Source organism: Erigeron canadensis, chromosome 1 (assembly GCF_010389155.1).
Source record: "Erigeron canadensis isolate Cc75 chromosome 1, C_canadensis_v1, whole genome shotgun sequence".
Taxonomy (NCBI): domain Eukaryota; kingdom Viridiplantae; phylum Streptophyta; class Magnoliopsida; order Asterales; family Asteraceae; genus Erigeron; species Erigeron canadensis.
In genome coordinates, this window is record NC_057761.1 from 54,454,548 (window position 1) to 54,477,346 (window position 22,799).

The 22,799-nt window shown below is 32.5% G+C and overlaps 4 protein-coding genes across 4 annotated transcripts; 2 read left to right on the forward strand and 2 right to left on the reverse strand.

Annotated features, from left to right (window-relative positions):
* The first annotated feature begins 347 nt into the window (after positions 1 to 347).
* Positions 348 to 1,778, forward strand: LOC122595262. The gene is made up of 3 exons (XM_043767603.1): positions 348 to 795; positions 1,114 to 1,296; positions 1,390 to 1,778. The coding sequence occupies exons 1-3, from the start codon at positions 348 to 350 to the stop codon at positions 1,776 to 1,778; spliced, it is 1,020 nt and encodes a 339-aa protein (XP_043623538.1).
* Positions 1,779 to 3,203: 1,425 nt separating this feature from the next.
* LOC122586121 (L-type lectin-domain containing receptor kinase VIII.2-like) lies at positions 3,204 to 4,441 on the reverse strand. Its single transcript, XM_043758229.1, has one exon. It carries the CDS (start codon positions 4,437 to 4,439, stop codon positions 3,405 to 3,407), a length of 1,035 nt encoding a protein of 344 aa, XP_043614164.1. The 5' UTR covers positions 4,440 to 4,441; the 3' UTR covers positions 3,204 to 3,404.
* Positions 4,442 to 17,028: 12,587 nt separating this feature from the next.
* Positions 17,029 to 17,703, reverse strand: LOC122595268 (L-type lectin-domain containing receptor kinase VIII.2-like). The gene has a single exon (XM_043767609.1). The coding sequence runs from the start codon at positions 17,701 to 17,703 to the stop codon at positions 17,029 to 17,031; it is 675 nt and encodes a 224-aa protein (XP_043623544.1).
* A 3,820-nt stretch (positions 17,704 to 21,523) lies between these two features.
* Positions 21,524 to 22,435, forward strand: LOC122595278. Its single transcript, XM_043767620.1, has one exon. The coding sequence runs from the start codon at positions 21,524 to 21,526 to the stop codon at positions 22,433 to 22,435; it is 912 nt and encodes a 303-aa protein (XP_043623555.1).
* Positions 22,436 to 22,799: the final 364 nt, after the last annotated feature.

Genomic DNA, 22,799 nt, shown 5'->3' on the forward strand with positions numbered 1-22,799 from the left:
GAAAAATAAATAAGACTAAACGGAGTGGCTAGCTTTTTGCCCAACTCTCGCCCCATTTTGCTCGATGTCGCCCCCCACACCACCTCCGTCCACCGACTTCCCTTTTGCCCTACTTCTTCCCCTCGCCCGTTCCACCTTTGACCACTCCAAACTTCAAGAATTTTCCCCCCTTTCCAATGCCATTAACGGCTAATTATTTTTTTTCTTTTTTTTAATTTTCCCCTTCCTATATAAATCTTCATCTTCTTCCATTTTTAACAAAACATATCCATATATACAAAACACCATCACATACACACATAAATCTTCTTCCATTTTTACATAAATAATATACATATATTACGGATATGGATCCTCCATCACCCTCTTCATCCGATGATTCAATCGATCTCGACGACGCTATTCTTAGTACAGTTGCTTTGACGGTTACTACTATGATTCAAGCCGCGGAAGACGAGGAAGATCAACTTTCGCCTAGAAGAAGAACGGTTCTGGCATACGCGCGATTGGTCCGCCTTTACTTTGCCGAGCGACCCGTATTTGGCGCGAGAGATTTTAGACGGCGCTATCGTATGAGCAAGCGGCTATTTTTGAGAATTACAGATGATTTGGAAGAAAGGTATCCATATTTTCAACAAAGAATGGATGCTCGTGGGAAGCTGGGTTTCATGCCGATACACAAGACTACCTCTGCGCTTCGTCAATTAGCATATGGGTGTAGCGTCGACTTGTTTGACGAGCATTTGGAGATGTCGGCTAGGACTTCCAGGGAGTCGCTAATTTATTTTTGTAAAGGTACATTTTATATATAGTTATATCTTATTTACTTACTTACATTATATATAGTTACATATTATTTAGTTAGGTATATAATATTTAGTAACGTACATATTATTTATATAGTTAATTTTATTATATAGTTATATATTAATTTTACGTATTTATAAATAATTTAAATAAGTATAAATGAATTGTATGGATCGACATACCTACGGAGACCTACATCTATGGATCTTGAGCGAATATACGATGTGCATGAGCAGCTTCATGGTTTCCCTGGTATGATTGGTAGTATTGATTGCATGCACTGGCCATGGGAGATGTGTCTAACAGCATGGCGCGGTTCGCATACCAGAGGGGATGTTGGTAGACCATCATTGATGCTTCAGGCGGTTGCGTCTACTGACTTGTGGATTTGGAATGCATATTTTGGTCAGCAGGGGTCCAACAATGACATCAACGTGTTTGAGGCGTCCCCAGTCTTGGAAGAAATTATATCTGGCTTGACACCTACAGGTTAATTACGTACTTAACGTTTAAGTATATAATATGTAGTAATATATTATATATGCTTTTGTTAACTAATATTAGTTTTTGTTTAATTTACAGCGGGTTTTTATGCAAACAACAACTACTACAAAGCCGGATACTACTTGACATATGGCATCTACTCTGAGTATTCCACCTTTGTGAAGACCTTTACTGACCCGATTGACGAAAAGAGAAAATACTTTAAGAAAAAACAAGAATCGGCGCGAAAGGATATAGAGAGAGCATTCGGGGTTCTTAAAAAGCGTTGGAAAGTTGTTAGTTTTTCCTCACGGTTTTGGGACAAGCAGAGGATGCATGACGTGATATACGCGTGTATCGCTCTACACAACATGATATTGGAGGATGAAGATAAAGCTTTTTGTCAAGACTTCAACGATGAAGACCCGACACTAGACCCGACGTATTGGGAACAACAAACTTCAATGGAGCAACGAATCGCGAATTAACAAGCCGTACGAAATAGCCAAACCCACAACATGCTCTTAGCGGATTTGGTAGATCATCTTTGGGAAAACAAGAGGGGAAATCATCCACCATACGTGCCACTGGAAGTCGATGACTACTTTAGCGATGATGATTAGTTATTAGTTATTTATTTGTGTTTGTGTATCGAATAATTTTTTTTTTATGTGTTTGATGTGTGGTTTTATGTTTTAATTTGTATGTGTTGGATTTTAATTTTAATGGTTAGTATTTTATTTTACTATTTATAGAAATTTTGTTATTTTTATAATAATATGAAAATCATAAAAAAATTAAAACAAAAATAAAATCAATTATTAAAACCAATCATTGAAAGTGTCACATGGCACAAGTCGCCCCTTACTTAAAAACCCACTCATTTCTACTTTTTTTGAGGGACAACTCTTTTTACCCTCCATGCCACATGGCACAAGTCGCACCTCCTACCCTTGTTCCCATTCCTCTTAGTTTAAGTAAATAAATTAGATATGTTTGTAGTACGATTTACGGAGTATAAGCCATAAACATTACAAACCATAGCCAAATTTCAATTAAACATGTACTCGAATATAAATCTATTGGAAAAACTAAATTAAAATAAAATAATTGTTTGTATTCAATATGAATGAAACATAAGTTAATTATTAATTCGATGACTCTGCACCGATTATTATTTGGAGGTTGAGATAATAGTGATCTTTTATAGTATATTTGCCTATCCTTATAAGCATTTTACAATGTAGTGTAAATTCTATAAAGGCTTTATCTATGATATTTGAAGATTTAGACCAATCTATCATATATTTGAATTTGAAGATATTTATCTTGAGATCCATTTGACTTGGACCAGGTTCTAGAAATCCATTAAACTTCCCAATACTTTCAAGAGCATTTACTATCCTATTGTCCAGTATTTTGTTAAGGTTGTTACTGACAACCTTAAGGATGGATTGTTGTTAATCAAACCGAATGCTAGTGGGAAAGTAACCTTAGATGATTTGGTGTGGGTGATCAGAAAATTGCAAAAATATAACAAATAAGAGAAAGTAAAAAATAAAGCAAACACAACTAACAACATTTAGAAATTACAATAACATAACCACGTATGTAAACATTTTATTACAAATGTATATAAAGACTAGCTAGTACAAGTACGTACCACGAAAACTAACCATCAAGCCCCAAAAATACTAACTTGATGAGCTAGACTAGCTATATAGAAGTGGGCTAGCACTATATATCTCATCAGACTATGTGGTATACTGGTATTAGGTATTCCATGGGTGGGAGTCTTCAGCCATGTGTGGTAATCTTTCCATGACATTTTACCATAAAAACTAGAAATGAATTGAAATAATTAAAAAATCACATAGTCTTATATATACATACCATTACAACATTAGGAAACATATAAACGACGAAAGATAAAGGTCCCTGAAACGACTAGAAAAAGCCTAAAATACCACATAGATAGTAGTCTTTTATACATAGCATCCAAGATGCCCTAAAACGCCTAATTAAAAAAGACCAAAAATACTACACATCATCATATCCAAGATGCATGCCGTAAAACGCCTTGCTAGAAAAGTCCTCATACCACATAGCTAGTCTCAAGGAGTAATCAGATGCGTAGCATTTTCATTGTTCCTATCTGAACAACAATAACATTTACAGATAAAATAGATGCTAATTCCCCCGGTCAGCATTATTCCTAGTACCGCACCCACAACCGGGAGTATTATCCCTAACCAAATCTTATTAATTTTACGGCGGCTTTTTCTAGTCTTCCTAGTAGTGTCTGGAGCAGGTGATGAGACGGTAGCCATTGGTGGTGGTGGTGGTGCATTAAAACCGCCGCTGTTGGTATTCGGATCTTCATCAAAACAGGAACTAAAACTGAAATGTTCTAGCGAGTGGACCTCTGTACTTGCCTGTGTTGAAGCTGAAATCCCCACAAACATCGAGTCTTCCACGTATTGATAGAGATCAATGATGGCCTCTAAGACAGGTGATACCGGTTGTATGTTGACATATGAGACAAATACTTTGAGTTGGTGACCAGGCCCGGAATAGTCGACCCATACGTGGATCAGCTTCCCACTTTTCAGACTAATGTTGACCGAATCCAAATCAGCAACACACAATGAAACCACAGAGTTGATATTAAGACCAACATGGTTCCCATTAACATCATGAAGCTCAGTATCCTTGGCGGTATCAAACTCAATGGAAACTGCCCCCTTGGGGATGCCAAGAAACTTACCGCCGGCACCGATATTTCCATTTCCGGGCGAGATGGCTAAAGCCAAACCACCTCCAATGGAGTTGGGGTTCAAATCTTTAACAGAGAAGGTTAAGTGAGCTTTAAAGCTGGTGGGATTCGGGTTACCGGGCTGACGGAATGGGATGGGGTATTTGTATAACAACATGCCGGCACCAGAGTTTGGGACGAGGAGGTCCCGAGTGAGTCTAACAGTAATAGTAGTAGTGTCGTTGAAGATATGGGCATCTTCTAAAAACATGAAGTTTTCGAGGTTTAATGGTTCGGTGGTAAATGTAGTCGTCGTCGTGGCTGCGGCGGCCGTGGCAGAAAAGCAGATCATGAGTAGAAACAGAGAAGGGGAAATTGGGCGACAAGTAAACATTTTGTTTAGCTATCTAGGTTTGAATATGAGTTGCCTCCCATGGTATGATCATGGTATATATATAGCCACGGGATTTTCTTAATTAATTGATGCTGTTTTTGTACTCCCACCTTCATGACATCGTTGGGATTGCTTAGGACACCTGACCCACCCCCATTAATTTGGACTTGTTAGCTTTCACATTTGAATACATTATTTAATTCGTCACTAATAAAACCGTATTGAATGTTAAAAAAAAAAAAAAAAATTATTTAATTCGTCAAATGTTGGAGTGTGGTTGGAATTATCTGTCTTCTTTTTCTTCTACTTAATAATTTATGGGACGTAACTTGTGGCAAAGGGTCATCAAATTTTTTACAAATAATTAAATAGTTGTATGTTCATTTCTGTTTTATTTTCCCCCTACTTAATTTATATATATGCGACGTAATTTTAGGCAAAGGTCATCAAATTCTTTACAAATAACTAGTTGTACGTATATTCATTTTCTTTTCTTTTTCTCCTACCTAATTTATATGCGATGTATATAGAGCCGGCAATTTTCGATACGGACCTGTTAGCACGACACGACACGACCTAGTTTTTTCGTGTTTCGTGTTTGACCTTAACGTGTTTCGTGTCTTAACAGGTCCGGACCTGTTAAAACACGAATAGACACGATAAGATAAGTAGTATATATACGGACATGTTAAGAAACTTTAAAGACCCGTTAACGACACATTAAGGACACGTTAAGACACGTTAAAACACAATAAGATACGTTATCAAGCCCCTTAACAGGTCCTTTATCGTGTAACTTTTAACAAGTTCCTTAACAGGTCCCTTATCGTGTAACCTGTTAAAAATCGTGTCGTGTTTGGAAAAACTGACACGATTAGCTATTGTGTTGTGTTCGTGTTTAACCCTATCGTATTCGTGTCTTATCGTGTCGTGTCGGACACGATATGCCAGCTCTAGATGTATAGTACTTTGAGGCAAAGGTCATCAAATTATTAATTAGAAATAATTAGTTGTATATATATTGATTTTTGTTTTCAGTTACAGATTACTAATTAATAAACGTCGACTAGCAATGATAGCATACACTGGAATGAAGTTTATATATGTTTTCAGATATAAGACTTAATTAAAGATTTCTATTTGAGTTATATTAAAATCTTTATGACACTGTAGCGTTCATCTTAATTAGACAATTAATCTAAACACAACATGCATTTAAAAAATATATACATATATTCAAGCTTCTTGGTTTTCCGTTTCTTTTCTTTCTGGTTGAACAAACCGCGCGGCAAGGTTTTGTTGGGGTTTTGGGTCGAATCAGAAGAAAGGAGGGGCTGTTTTTGGGATTATATGGTGATCCAAGGGTAAATAACAAGGAAATAATGATATTCTCATGACAATTTTAATTAAGAATGTACATATATTTTATGATATATGACTACTACTCACATATATGACGGTATAAAATATAGAGTACCGTGAATGACAAAATGATAAACCTTTGAAAAAGCTCTTATAAACTAAAAATATAACATTGGTTACCCAAAAGTTGTTTTAAAAATACGTATCATAGTTTAAAGTTAAAATGGACGGTACAAATCCAAAAACCAATTAATTTTAGGTAATATCATGACGAGGAAAAAAAAAACGCAAACTAAATAAGCTTGGTGACAGGAAGACACCTGCCTGCTAGTCAACGCAGCATGGTATCACTAATACAATTCGAGAACTATATATAATACTTTGAAATTTGGAATCCAAATAAAAAATACAAAAACACAAAATTTGCAAGACCAACCCAATCTTGATTTCATTGGGTTAAGAAAACAAAAGGACAAAGAAAAAACGACACAATAAAAGAAATCATAGAAAAACAAATTACGAGTATAAAAAGAAAAGCAAAAACTGGAAATCGAAATCACGATTACAACAACGAAGGCAAATAATGGCCACTCCAATTAAGACTATTCTTGCTTTTATTTTATTATACCTAATTTGTAACCTGTTTTTAAGGGACTGTTAACGTGAAAACATTTTAAATGGCTCCCAAACTAGGTGGTTCTTTTGATTGTTGGTGTTAGGTTCAAAACTTGAAACTAAGCTAAGTCAAAACAAATCAAGCCATTCAAAATAAAATAAATAGTGAGATAAATTGATAGGATCTTTCTTAGGTACTTTACAAAGGTTAGACTTGCCAATAGGATAGGTGTGATATTTTATATTTTGACTTTTATATATATATATAGGGGTGGGGTATTGTAAAACAAGTATTAAAGTAAAACAAATAGGACAAGATCTTGACCCTTAGATCATGGTTAAATTGATGCACGAAGATTCATAAAACAATTGATGTACTATGATTTTTTTGATACACGGTAATTATCACTATAAAAAAACTTATTGTTTTATTTGTTTTACATTAATACTTGTTTTATTTTACCTAAAACCTATATATATATATATATAATTTTAAAATTATACTTTACTCTTCATATTCAAGTTTTTAACTTTTTCCTTCAATTTATTTTACTTCATCGTGTAACTTAGAATTTTTCATATTTATATTCATGCTACTATATTTATGAGGATTATATTCATTTAAAAACTAAAATTTTCATGAAACTAAAAAACTGACTAAAACACATTCTGATATGAATTTAACACAATGTGATTTTTTTTTTTAAACAAATAGTATTAAGGTCATATCACAGTTTGTTTGAACAATTTTCTGATTTTCACGAGCTATCAAAAACACACTGTGATTTAAATTAAAAAAAAAACCCATCGAAAGATAACCTATTTACACAAATTTCCTATTAAAAGTAACATATTTTGCTTTCGTCTAATTAAAGGACCCTATTTTTAAAAGTTTCCTAATAAAGGGTATATCGTTAATTTTTGACAGACGACGCCCGTTAAGTATCAGATTTGTTGACGTGTGAGTTGACTTTGACTAACTTATATTTGTTCGGTTTAATCGAATGAATTTTGAAGGGGTAATATTACGGTTCTTGGTTTTGGGGGGAAATAGAATCGGGGGAAGAATAAGGTGGCGAGAGAGAAAAAGAAAAATGAAATATGTTTTTTGATATATAAAAACCGAAATATATAAGTTAGTGAAAATCAACTATCACGTCAGCAAATCTGATTACGTGACATCGGTGACGTTGCACTTAACTGGCGTCGTCTGTTAAAAACTAACGAGATACCCTTTATTAGGAAAATTTTGAAAATATGGTCGTTTAAATAGACGAAAACAAAATAGGTTACCTTTAATACGAAATTTATGTAAATAAGTTACTTTTTTATGGATTTTTCCCTAAAATTTAATGCAATGTGTTTTTAGATTACACAATAAAAACACATTCGAATGTGTTTTTAAAAAACACAATTAAAACACATTGTGTTAGATTCAGATCACATTCTGTTTTGGCCAATTTTATAGTTTTCACAAAATTTTTAAATTTCAAATGGAAATTTCACTAGTTCTTTGCATCTCGATTTAGGATTTAGCTTTACTAATACAATGTTTTTTTTTTGTTTTTTTTTTGACTTGCATTTCACTCTTGATTATTTTGCGTTCATCGTTTCCTTTTTGTTTTTTGTTGATAAATAATTAAGTTTAGGATTTGCAATCTGTTTTCTACTGTCACCGTCATTTGTCAAATTTTCATCCACGATGATGAATATGGATGCGCTTCTAGAATACAAAGTCAAGTAACGTAACACGGGATGAGATGGATTTCATAAAATAAACTTGAATTGGTACCTAATTCAAGCATATTGTAAAACTTTGTTTCGTAAATTCTACAAATTTCAAATTTAAATTATAACTTTGTTAAATTGTAAACTAAACGTCTTTAAAATTCTCCATTAAATATCTTTTAATATTTATCATAAGTGTGACTAATGATGTAAAATTAAATATCTAAAACCAATATTTTTGTTATATCGATCGTTATATGATAAAATTTTTATATAAAGTCACAATTTGATAACAACATACAATGTAAAACAAAAAGAAATATTATAAAAGAAAAAAAAATCAAAAAAGTGATTTTTTTCAAAAAAATAATATAAAATTCTAGAATTATTTTCCATAATTATATCATTATATTTAATTACATTCTATAATTTTAATGTGTATTAATTATTTTCCATACTTAATAATCATATTAAAATTTATTAAATTAAAAATATTTCTAAAATAATGTGGAAAAAAAAGAAAAAAAGTTTTAATCTAATGACTTTAATTAAAAGTTGAGTTTCACTTAAGGGTTCAAACTTATTCATTTGAAATTAAAATTTTTTTCTTATATATATATATTGTTTTTTTGAAAATCTGATTTATGGTTCGTGTTGATAGTTAACACTATAATTAGACCATATTTCAAGTTTAAGAGTAATATTTATAATAAAAAAAAACATAAATAAGATCGATTTTGTTAATTATACATAAGTTAGAAGAGGAAAGTTAGTTTGAGAACCCTTAAAAAAAAAAGAACGAGAGAACCAATCATGGCCATTGATTTTGATCTTGATGATATTTAATTTTCTCTCTCCTCATTTTCACCCAATTCATTCAAATGGTTTTATCTCACAAACCGTACATCGTTAAACGAAAAAAAAAGCATGGGTAGTCTTAAAATTTCGTGCTCTTTCATTAGAGATGCGACTTGATATACTTTTGACAAACTTTTAAATTTCGATTTTTTTTTAATTTTTTTTTTAGCGATAATCCTACACATGTGTAGGATGTATATTCTACACATGTGTAGGACGTCCTACACATGTGCAGGACATGTGTAGGGTATACATCATACACATCCTACACATGTGCAGGTAAAAAAAAAAATTTGAAAAAAAAAAAAAATTTCGAAATTTAAAAGTTTGTCAAAAGTATATTAAGTCGCATCTCTAATGAAAGAGGACGAAATTTTAAGACTACCCATGGTTTTTTTTTCGTCTAACGATGCATGGTTTGTGAGATAAAACGTTTTGAAAAATTTGGATGAAAGTGATGAAAGAGAAAAAAGAAGATGAGATGTGTGGCCTAGATTGGTTCTCGCGTTCTTTTTTTTTTTATGGTTCTCAAAATAACCCACCCCTAAGTTAGAAAATATTGATATATTAAATATTTCATTTCCAAACATCTTATATTTCAAAAAGAAAAGATGAACACTTACCAAATTTGGGGCAAAGGTCGTACTTTGAGGCAAAGGTCGTCAAATTATTAATTAGAAATAATTAGTTGTATATATATATGATTTTTGTTTTCAGTTACAGATTACTAATTAATAAACGTCGACGTAGCAATGATAGCATACACTGGAATGAAGTTTATATATGTTTTCAGATATAAGACTTAATTAAAGATTTCTATTTGAGTTATATTAAAATCTTTATGACACTGTAGCGTTCATCTTAATTAGACAATTAATCTAAACACAACATGCATTTAAAAAATATATACCTATATATTCTAGCTTCTTGGTTTTCAGTTTCTTTTCTTTCTGGTTGAACAAACCGCGCGGTAAGGTTTTGTTGGGGTTTTGGGTCGAATCAGAAGAAAGGAGGGGTTGTTTTTGGGATTATATGGTGATCCAATGGTAAATAACAAGGAACTAATGATATTCTCATGACAATTTTAATTACGAATGTACATATATTTTATGATATATGACGGTATAAAATATTGGATGGACTACCTTAATGGTGGGTAGTGGATCTAAAGTCCTGGACCAATATTGGTGAGAAGAGCTGCAGCCTGCAGAAATGTAAGAATTTTTTTAAACTAGTATAATAGGAAAACTTATTTACTAAATTAATATTATTTTAATAATATTTATCATTTTTGTTAAACCTTAATTAAACATTAAATTAAATATAATAATTAAAGAAAAAGAACTGTCAGCACTTATGTAGCATCTATTCACTCGCATTTTTTTTCCATTCGCTCAAACCTTACTATGAATTTGGAGAATATAATACAATACTATGAGTTTGCATAATATGATATAACATTGCTAAAACAAAAATATGGAATTAGTCCCCTCATGTACCTGCATTTGATTTGTGACCTTCATCATCATTTTTTTTTTAAAAATTGCAGAATATAACACTAAGTTCTAATGACAGTACATGTTAAACGAAATACATAAAAATTTTATGTTGATCATGGGCCAACCAAAGTACATCTAAAACATAATGTATTCAAATATCAAAGACAGCTAAACATCAAATAGAATGTCAAAACATCTCAAACTATTACGCGTTCACTTTTTAAGACTTAGATTTACATGTTGTTCGATTGTGGCCGGTTTTTCATTCTACAATAAGTATACTTTTTTCCTTCTTTGATGTCAATTCTATTCCATTCCATTTCGTAGCTTGATATTTGTTTACATAATTAAAGATAGATAGATAGGTAATATTAATTTTTGTTATCACAAGCCAATCACCAAAAATTAAATTTTAAATAATACTAATAAAAGAAAATACAACATAAATCTTCAAATTGATATTTTTGTGTGCCGTAATATTTGTTTTTGTTAGTCTGAAGGTGAATTATAATATTTATACTCCTAATAAAGCAAATCTCAACCCCTATTAAATATTTCTGTCTTTAAAATACCTTATTTGCCCTTGGACTTTTTTTGTTTTTTTTTTCTTTACGTAACTACTCAAATCCCTAATAAAGCAGACCGCCTTCCCCATTACTGTCGTCGCATTGCGCGAGTACCATGCTCGTTGGGGGTTGAAGAAGACAAAAGGTTTAATGGGGATTTATTTTATTTTATTTTTCAATCTAATAAATAAGGTTAAATTAAATTAAGGTTTAAGTAAAATGGTAAATACTTTTAGAACTATATTACTTTGGTAAATAAGTTTTCTCATTATAATAGTTTGGAAAAAAACTCAGAAATACAGAATATCACCTCTTGCCATTAAAATGTCGAATTTTGAGGAGCCTCTTAGTTTCGATAAACTGCAAAAAGCCTAAGCACCATCAATCTTTGGTGGTTTTCTTAGAAATGTTGTGTTACAATGTGCCTGGAGACAAGGGGATATAGCCATACAGGGGAGGCTGTGCATCCAGTGAGTTATGTTTTGAGATTTCTTTTTTACATCTTTGCACACCGCCGTCTCTATGTCTTCGAGTAAATTTTGGTTTGATAATTTTAATGTATTTAGTTATCTATGCTTTCTAATGTGGTGAATTACTTTTAGATGTAAAACTTCACTCGCAAAGTACTTGCAGTTGTCTTCCTTCTATGTCTATATATATATCTTGTCTTCCAACGGTATATATTTCTAAGAAAATATATGAATATTTAGTTATGTGATGAGCTATCTATGTGTTTTGCAGTTATGATCTATTTATTTAGTCCATTTTTATTTGCACTTTCGCTAAATCATTTCATCTTTAATGTTAAACGTATTTTGTTTATATGTACTTATTTTTCCTAACTTGGTCAACGACCGGGTATAAATCTAGTTTTAAATAGCTAGTGGTTGACAATTAATTCTGAATTAGCTATCTACTTTATTTCCTTTTCCATTTTTCTTATCCAAACTTGGGCCCATAATATTTCGACGCCAACAACTATAGGAGACGAAGTTTACACGACTTCAAAAGGCTTTGGAGACGGCAATTAATTGGGCTTTGGCGATGACAATTTTCGTCTCCAAAAAGCCAATTTTCTTGTAGACTATGTTGTTTTTTATAATTTTTTTTAAAGAAAAGAATCAAATAATTTTAAAATAAGTTGACTTTTTGAGTTTTATTCAACGATTGAAAGAAAATAGATTGACATGATTTGAACGGTTTTTTTTTTAAAAAAAAAATCTTTCAATAAGAATATTATAAGATGATTTAAAGAGATTATATATATCTTTTATCTTCTCATCCTATCATTTTTTTTAGAACTCAAAGAATCGAGCGGTAGTGATGATACTTTTACTATCCACCAAAAGCGTCTTTGTATACACAGTTTCATCTGCAACTCCAACTAAAGTGAAATGGTCGTAATCACCTCATCATTAGTCAATAACCGTTTCAATGCTGGATTAATAGAACACATGCATATTACTGTAATGGCTAATTTGGTTGATACCCTTTCTATTTTCCTATCTCGTCAAGGTTTTCATTATTGCCAAATCATGTTTATTTCATGACATACTCATCTTAATTTTTGACTAAAAAACTAATACAAATATAATCATGACAATGAGTGGAATGCATGATTAGACATTAGTTAAAGTAACCATCAATCAATTTATATATATAAGACTATATACGTATTGTTATACTATAGTTTTATATAGTATTAATTTACACCTAATTCTATGGAGAAGTACATGGCTATGACAAAAGAGTATGATGATGATCAAAGGCAATACCAGTGTATGTCTAAATATGATACGATAGTTAATAAGGTACAATAATATTTGTTAACCAATATCAATAGGATTTTTCGTTTATGTCATATTAATTAGTAATCATTATTTGTCCCGTATTTCATTTTTTTTCTTATAAATGTCTTTGGTTGTGACGTGTTGTGTCAGTTTGATGAATTGATCAATATGGTTGATATGGTAACCAAAGCACCCAAGCGTCGTCGAGAATCATCATGTGTAAGTTCCTCTCTTTGTTAAATTATGCTTTTATCGACAAGATGTAATCTTAATTATTCATGATGTTAAGGTTTAAGTTTTGAGTAATCACTGGATGTGAAGTCCTACAACCAATACTTACAGCCACACTAAAATGAACATTAATGCTTAATTACAAGCTAGCAAAGGCAGAGCTAGTGACGGCTAGAGGGTGCACGGTCATCTTCAAGCGTAGCAATTTCTTTCGTTAAATTTTACATCAAAATTAAAATCAATATAATTTATCCAATCAGTCTTTCTTAATCAAGCAACTGACCTCCTTTAATGCAAATCCTGACTCTAATACTTACAATCACTTACAAATATAAATAATACAATTTAGCTTTAGGGTACTAAATAAATTGTACGGAGCGTTACACTGTTACCTTTAACCTAACTACATTTTGGAGCCAAGTTATATATATTTATTTTTTTGCGTCGATCAAATCAGAGTGGATAATCTTATGATTTTCTAGATACTTGCATTTAGAACTAATTAATATCGAATTACATGCAGAAATCAAGAGGCAAAATGGTGTGCAGAAATGCAGGAAGAAGCTCCAAGTCTTTGGGAGGAGAAGCGAAAAATAGGAGTTGTACAAGTGGCATCAATGGAGGTACACCATCGTCCACTGGTGGGCTCGCCAATCATATTGGAGGTGGTGCATTGGTGCAACTCATAACCAACCATCTCCTTGAACTCAACAATAATCTCCAATAAAAGGCTTAAATCTTTTAGCTCAACACTTTATGTTGGCAGATTGGCTTAATAAATTATGTTTACTTTTTAGTTCTGATATTTGCTAACTGCTGTTTGCTTTGATCTATAATAAAAATAAAATTTTTAAATGGTCGTCATTTCTCATTTTGTAACATAAGTACGTTGCTATCATTCAGTTTATTAAGAAACACTACTAAAACTATAAAGGCCAACTGCTTGATAGGCCGTTTAGCGGACTAGCACTAACTTTAGTACTCTACAACTACATATAAGGCCGGGTTAAAGAGAGAACTTGATATTAAGAGGGTGTTTGAGATTGAGTTTAAAGGGATTATCTGATTATTGCGTTTGTATAACGCAATTAGTGGAAAAAAGTGTTTGATAGAAAAAAATAATTATATTCGTTTTCACAAAGACAAAACGCAATTTTGAAAAAGCATATTAAAACATTTGATTTACAAAACGTAGTTTTAAATGCAAAATCAAATTTACACAATCAATCACAAACACCCGCTAAGACTTCGCAGCGGGATAGAATTAGCACATCGGTCTGAAAAATGAATAAAAGAACATAATATTTTTTATTACATATGTTAAGCCGAAAGACAGGTGATATTATGGGTTGTAATTTTTATTTTATTTTATTTTTTTATCATATGATAAGCCAAAAAAACAGGTGATATTATGGGTTGCACCGACCAAGCCTATGTAAAAATGGAGAGCAAAAATGAATTTTGGTAGGTGGATTGAATTTTAAAAAATGAAGTTATTTTGGGTTTGAGAGTAAGTGATTTGTTTTTGTCATTAGATAGTAATTCTATTATCAATTGTAAATATATGTATTCTATTTTAATATAAGTTAAACAAAATTCTTATTTATATATTTGGTTTCACAAATTATAACCATTAGAAATGTTAAATTAAATTATTAGTATCAACAAAAATGGAACTTATAAAAAGTTAAAAACTATTTATATTATTAATACTCAAAACTTGAATACAATTCATTATAAAAGAATAGAACAGAAAAACCCATAGAAGAGGCAACGACGGCTTGAACCCATAACAAAACCAAAACACCAAATCATAGATCTATGAATATCCAACTAATATTTCCCTAGTCTCATTTTAAATGTTTAACTTTTAATTTTTTAGTATTTATCTTTCAATTTTGACCATATATATTTTTGTTTATGTTACATAAAACTTGAATATATTAGTGATTGGATTTTAAATTTATTTTTCATTAATATAATTATGTTATAAATGTTATTAACAAATATATATATATATATTAAAAGAATAGTTATCCTAGCCTTTTCAAGCCTTCTTCAAATCTAAAGTTATGCTAAAAAATTGCCAACTAGGATAGTTATCCTAGCCTTTTCAAATCTAAAGTTCTGCTAAAAAATTGCCAACTAGGATTTATCCTATGTGTCATCTTCAAACTTTTTTATATATATTTATTTAAATTTAGATAGATTTTGAATTAATTAGGTAAACATTATATCAAATCGATCAAACATAATTACAATTATTTATTTGAGACATTAATTCAATCCGTTTTTTTTTAAATTTATATTCAATATATTTTTTTAACAAATCTAAGTTTTGATAAGATATTAAGCATATTTTAACATTAATATTATGCTAACTAAACCAAATTTTAATTATCAATATCATATTAAAACCTTTGATAATTCAATTAAATAACCGCATATATATATATATGCAAAAATGATAAATTCCCTTAAAAGATTAGTCTAAAAATCCTCCTAAAACTATAAGAAAGTGACATGTGTTATCCACTAATTCTCTTTCCTAATTTTACCCTTTGATTTTTTCACATGTCATCATCATCCAATAATTAGGATGATTTTTAGGTTATTTTGTTAGGAAGATTATGCATTTCCCTAAATGCATAATAAGAAATGTATATACAACACAATTAAAGGTAGGTAGAAAAAAAATTAATACGGAGTAAGTCAAATTAACAAAAGGTCCTGGTTTCTTGAAGTACAAACACAAATATGATTGATTAGGCGATTAGCAACATCAAGTATGGCATAAAAGTTCTAGCCTATTTGCAAGTACAGAGACATTATGGATTTATGGATTAAGTAACTTCAATAAAGGTATAACAAATTAACAATCAAACAGTGTTTGTCGCACATACATGTAGTTTATCGCAAGGAAAAATTTCTTAGCTCATCATCCTAAAAAATCTCCCTTAAAATTTCTTTTAATGTCGAATGTAATCGGCATTAAATTCAAATCTTACTCGTCTCACTCTCACTCACACAAGGGAAGTAGAAAAATAACATTACAAATCCTCGAGCATACTTAACTTCACGATCCCCAAAAAAACTCATTAAAATTAATTATATGGAATAAAGAATAATAAAATCACGCTTGGGTCAAACCATCCAACCTTCAAAAACTACAACATATTGGGTATGTTTGACAAAAATAGCTGTAACTTGTAGCGGTAGCTTTTAGTTGGAGCTGTAAGCTGTAGCTTTTAGTTAAAGCTGTAAGTTGTAGCTCTTATTTTTTAAAAGTGTTTGGTATGGTAGCTGTAGCTGCAACTTTAAGAGACATTTGTGTAACTTTTAAAGAGTAAAAGCTCCATCGAAAAGCTAAAGCTCCTGAAACGCTACTTCAACCAGCGTTTCATTTTGGAGGTTTTTTTTTTAAATAAAAACTAAAGTTAGTTGCATCCAAATAAAGTTTTTAATATTTTAGGAGCTTTTAATTTAAAATAAAAAGTTAAAGCTCCTGAAAAGCTCTTGAAAGGCTTATATCAAACATAGCCCTTGTCTTGCACGGGTTTATCTCTCCAAAATAAAAGATGCCTCCAGATCGATAATCAATTTCACCCCAGATATGATGGTACAACAAATATTTCCCCTTGCCAAACATGGCCTTTGTGTAAGCTATATATGGGTGCTAATTATTATTCACGTTTGAGCACCAATTACAAATATTCCAATATCGTCTTTTATCTCCCCCTCCATACTTGAAATAGATCGTTATACCCATACCACCCGCCAAAAGTATGCTGATAAATGTGCACACCAGCGCTATCATTTGCTGACCCTGACGACGATTCTTTTGGGTTGTGTTGGTGGCTGATATTGCCGTTGGCATCATGGGTTTAAGGGGCTCTTTGGTGGTGGCGGTGAGCTTGGGCCGAGTTCTGTATCTGGGTCATCAAGCAAATATCCAAGATGCAATCGAGTGGATCTCTGTACTCCCTTGCGTTGACCCGGACAAACCGACATACATCGATTCGTTTACGTATTGAGAAAGATCTATGGTGACCGATAATACTGGTGTTTTGGAATTAGAAATGTATACTTTGAATTGATGATTTGACCCGGAATATTCGACCCACGAGTGGATTAACTCCCCGCTTGTTAAATTAATATTAACCGAATCCAAATTCGCAGCTTGTAAAGAAACCATTGAGTTGATATCAAGAGCAACATGGTTTCCGTTCAAATCCGTAAAATCCACATCCTTAATAGTGTCAAACTCGACGGCGACAGAGCCTGCCGGAATCCCAAGAAAGCCACCGGCGGCTCCTATTGATCTATCGTCCGGCGATATGACAAAAGCAAAAGCACCACCGACTGAATTCGGGTTTAAATCAAGAATAGAAAACGAAAAGTGAGTGGCGAAACTGGTCGGGTTTGGATTACCGGGTCGGCTGAATGGGATGGGCTTATTGTATAAAACCCTCCCGGCGCCGGAGTTAGGAACGGTGAGATCTCCGGTAAGTCGGATGGTATTGTTGTAAATGTGTTTGGAAATCATATGAGGTTTCTCCGGTGGCGGTGTAGGAAAAACAGAGTAGGAAAAACAGAGAGTATATGGAAATTGCATTTTGAATAATAATGCTTGGAGAAGAAGTCATTTTGTTTGTGTGATGACTGAAGTAGAATAAAGCCATAAAGGACGGTGCAAGTGCAACCAAATTTAAACCTTTAAAGGTTGCCTCGCCTCACACTCCATTGACCCTACCAAAAACACACCTTAACTTTCTAACATCTAATGATGAATATCCCCCAATTACATGACTAGGTTGTCTTTCTTTCATTTTGGTTATGGAAAGTGAAACTGCTTTTGTTATTCTTTTTTAGGGATAAGTACTCAAAAATACAATAAATTAATGCTCAAAAGTTATTGTGCGTACAAACTTTAGGTCAGTTTTATTGTGTTCACGAAATTTGAAGTTTTGGTTATTGTGAACATAAAACGGGATTATGGCTATGTGGGACCGGTTACTTTCACATCGACTCGTTGACTGCTTACGTGACATGCACACAATAACTTTTTGGGATTAGTTTATGCATACAATTAAAAAAAAAAACAGATTATTTTTTCAAACTCATCAGAAACTGCAAATACTCGCCGGAAAACTTAAAAATCCAATTAAACCTTCGTTTCTTCAAATTAGACCACGAAATTCGCACCAAAATACTCAAAAATCAGCCGCAAACAAACCCTCAACAAAAACTAAACCGATTAAGACTTGCCGAAAAATTCACCAACTCGCCGGAAAATTTAAAATCACCATAACTTTGTTGTTTATTTGAGTTTCGACTTGAAACCAACACCAAACTGCTCAAAATTGTTGTCCGAAACTCGAAGAAACAACAAAGTTATGGTGATTTTAAATTTTCCGGCGAGTTGATGAATTATTCGGCAAGTCTCAATTGGTTTAACTTTTGCCGAGGGTTTGTTCGCGGCTGATTTTTGAGTATTTTGGTGCCAATTTCGTGGTCTAATTCGAAGAAACGAAGATTTAATCGGATTTTTAAGTTTTCCGGCGAGTATTTGCAGTTTCTGGCGAGTTTGAAAAAATAATCTATTTTTTTTATTGTGTGCATAAACTAATCCCAAAAAATTATTGTCTGCATGTCACATAAGCAGTCAACGGGTCAACGTGAAAGTGGTGACCGGCTAACTTTTGACCCGGTCACTTTTGCATGCTATAGGACTATTGAACAAGTTTTCTGAATACAATAAAGTTGACCTAAAGTTCGTGCACACAATAACTTTTAAGAATTAGTTGACTGCATTTTTGGGTACTTATCCCTTCTTTTTATTGAAAAAAGTTTTCTTTTCAGACGGAATAAACATAGCAAATTGCGTTATTTTTCATCTACTAAACCACCTCCAAACACCCACATTAAAAATTATCGGATGGCACCGATAGAATGTATATATACTTCAGCATTTTTAACGGAAACTATGATTTATCTTATAACTAAAATAGAAAGTTAAGTATACACTATCCTATTATATACATAACCTATATATTTATTAATCATTTTAATTTATATTAATTCTCTCATTTCTATCTTTAATAACAAATCAAGTTTTATAAATTTCTTGAACAAAAAAACATATGTTTTTTTTAATTCACTTTAGTTTTGTTATAGGTATTTGGTACGTATTTGTTTATTATTTGATATTGAAATACTATGTTATTGTTATCTTTTTTTATTTAGTTTGCTGTCAGATTTAATTTAATTATGACTTCTTCTACTATAAAAGAATTATTCTTTTAAATTTGTTTTATTTATGTTTTGTTATTTATATATTTGAGATATATATTTTGAGACCATCCATTCATTATGAAAACTAGTAGGATTTTACTTATTATGCATTGAACTTTTAATTATTATTTAGTTAATTATTAAATGATTCGATAAAAGTTAAAAGCTAACATGTATAATGCTTTGTATACTTAGAAAACAATAAATCTACTATTAAATATGAAATTAAAATTTAAAATTACATATACTTATAAAAAAGATATATATATATATTAAGTTTTCATGATAAAATATAAATAAATAAAAAATGATTAATGACATAGATGACAGTCACCAACAATAATAATAAATGATTTGAGCAAGTGACCAAAAACGGTATAATAATGTGAACTATAAGGATATGTGGAACCGATGCTCGGGAACTGTGGTTGACGTATTCATTGCTAATCGATTGTCAAAATCGGGGAAACGTTTTGCATTCGTTCGTTTTATCAAGGTGGACGATCCAGATTTGCTTCGTGCAAACTTGAATACTATGTGGTTTGCAAAGTTTAAGGTTTTTGCAGATATCGTCAGATTCAATCGGACTTTCAACTCAAGAAAACTTATTCATCAAAAGGCTCCCTCAACGGATGATAAAACTCACTCGAATGCAAATAGCTCTGGAGCGAATATACCCTAGAATAAGACTTATGTTGCGGTTCTGGCAGGTAAAAACCCGACCCTCTCGGGAAAAAAATGTCCCTCATTCAGAGAATACATAGGGTTGTCAATATCACCTGATCGACGTCTAGTGGCTATATATCGACGTCATTGTTATTAAAAGTTCATGATCCTTCCTTCATTCCGTATGCGAGACAATGGTTTCATACGGAGGGATTTTTTGATGTGTCCGTTAGTTACATTAGAGGTCGGTGGCTTCAAGCAACTTTTGCAACTATTGAAGCCAAAGACCGATTCTTGGCTAATGATTCGATGAAGTGCAGGATCGGGGCATGTAAATCACCATGTGATACTTTCGTTCCTGATGAACGCATGGTTTAGGTTCAAGTAACAGGCATTCCAAAAGGGGCATGGCATAACAAAACTTTCCAGGACATACTTGAACCATGAGGCAAGTGTATCTTCTTCGATTGCGACTGGGAAAGTGCTTATTCTTTGGGTAAAGTTTCTTTGTTATCTAATCATCAGTCTTTTATTTTTGAAGAACTTATTGCTTCCATAGATAATATACCTTTTAATGCTTGGCTAAAAGAGTTTGTACCGTGGGAACCAAAAATCTTAGACACCAAATTATGATAATTCGGATTCTGATGAACACTCTAGTGACAATGGCACCATTAATTCCGATGAGTCAAATGGAAATGAAGACTCGGTGGATGACTCGGTTCAACCTAGTGCTTAACTTGATCTCGATTTATGCAAAGATTGTTCAGAGGAGAGCAAGAAGAATGATTCAGTGCCGAATATGGAGATGAACGAGAATGAGACTGAACCTAATGTTAACGTGAAGGACACTTCGGACTGTAAAATCCCTTCGGTGCAGGCACTGGCGGTTTCTCCAAGTGGCTCCTCACCTATTTCTGAAAATCTCAACGAGAACTTCAAAGTAGCGGAAACCATAACATCAGTAGCTCCAATTGATATTCAGACTTGTGAAGTTAATGCCCCGGTGGAAAGTTCTGACATATTTTCGCTTGATAGGATTATTCAACAAGTTAACTTGGAGAGTAAAAGAGCTAAGTCATGTACTCCTATGGGTCAAGATAATTTAGAAGCCACTTCGGAATCTTCTGGTGCACCATGATTTATTAAAGGCATGTATCTTAACAATAATGAAGATGTAGACCAAAAAGAGCAACAAGACAATGGTGGGTCTTCCCGTTCTTCTGTTGATTCGAGTGTAGCAACAGAGAAGGCCAAAAAGATTTTTGAAGCTGGCATTTTTATGGGTTATCAAGTAGAAGCAGAACCACGAACATTTCCACAGATAGTTAAGAGGATGAGTGATGAAAATGGTCTCCAATGAATATTTTGTCCATAAATATGGAGTAGCGGGTGTGTTGAGAAACGGAAGTCACTCAATCGCATCCTTGTTAATTAAGCATCGTATTAGCTTCGTTTCCATTCAAGAAACTAAGATGGTGAGGTCGGATCTTTTTCGTCTTAAATCAATGTGGGGGAATTATTCTTTTAATTATGTTGAAGCTCATGCTAATGGCAGATCTGGTGGGGTCCTTTCATTGTGGGATCCTTCTTCTTTTGTTAAGTCTTATACTTACTCTTTTGACAATTTTATCGTAGTTAAAGGGACTTGGATGGTCAACAACTGTAACTGTTATATGGTCAATGTGTATGCCCCTCAGTCGGAGAGTGATAAACTTGATCTTTGGGCTCAAATTTGTGGATTTATGCAAGCACATGAGGGAAAGTACCTTATATGTGGAGACTTTAACTCGGTTAGATGTAGAGACGATAGAATGGGTTCGTTGTTTTCGGCGATGAATGCAAGAAATTTTAATGAATTTATAGATAATGGCAAGTTGATTGATGTTGCTATGGGAAGGCATAAATTCACTAGATTATCCTTGGATGGTCTTAAAGGCAGCCGTATTGATAGATTTTTAGTGAATCAAGAATTCTTAGACTCTTTTAATGATATTACTATGGAAGCTTTAGACGACATGATTTCCGATCATCGACCACTTCTTCTAAAGCAACAACATGTCGATTTTGGTCCAACCCCTTTTAAATTCTATAATTCTTGGATGAATTTAGAAGATTTTGAAGGGGTTCTTAAAGATAGCTGGAACAAGGCTGATGGAAAGGTGACACACAGTGCTTTTGTGAGATTAAAAAATAAACTCAAATTGCTGAAAACGGATGTGAAAATTTGGCGAAAGGAGAAGAATACAATCAGAAATAGTGATCATATCAACAAGGATATTGCTGATCTCGACCAGAGAATGATTTCCAATGGTAGTGATTCCGGGCTTGCTGATCAAAGAAAAAATGTTGTTGTTAGAGCTACAGGAGTACAACAGTTGACTTAATATGGACTTAAAACGGAAAGCAAAAGTGAAATGGGCCGTGGAGGGTGATGAAAACTCTAAGTTTTTTCATTCCATGATAAATGCTAAAAGGCGATATGGTAATATAAAAGGTATAAAACATAATGGTGTCTGGATTGAAACCCCAAATGAAATTAAACGAAGTTTCCATGATTATTTTGCTAAAAGATTTCAAAAGTTTAATGGGGTCTCTTTCAATCTGATTTCTCCCAATGTGAGAACCATTCTTGAATCTGATGCTGAGAGTCTTGTAGCACAGTTCAATATGGAAGAAATTAAAAAGTCCATTTGGAGTTGTGGAGGAGACAAAGCGCCTGGACCAGATGGTTTTTCTTTTGCATTGGTC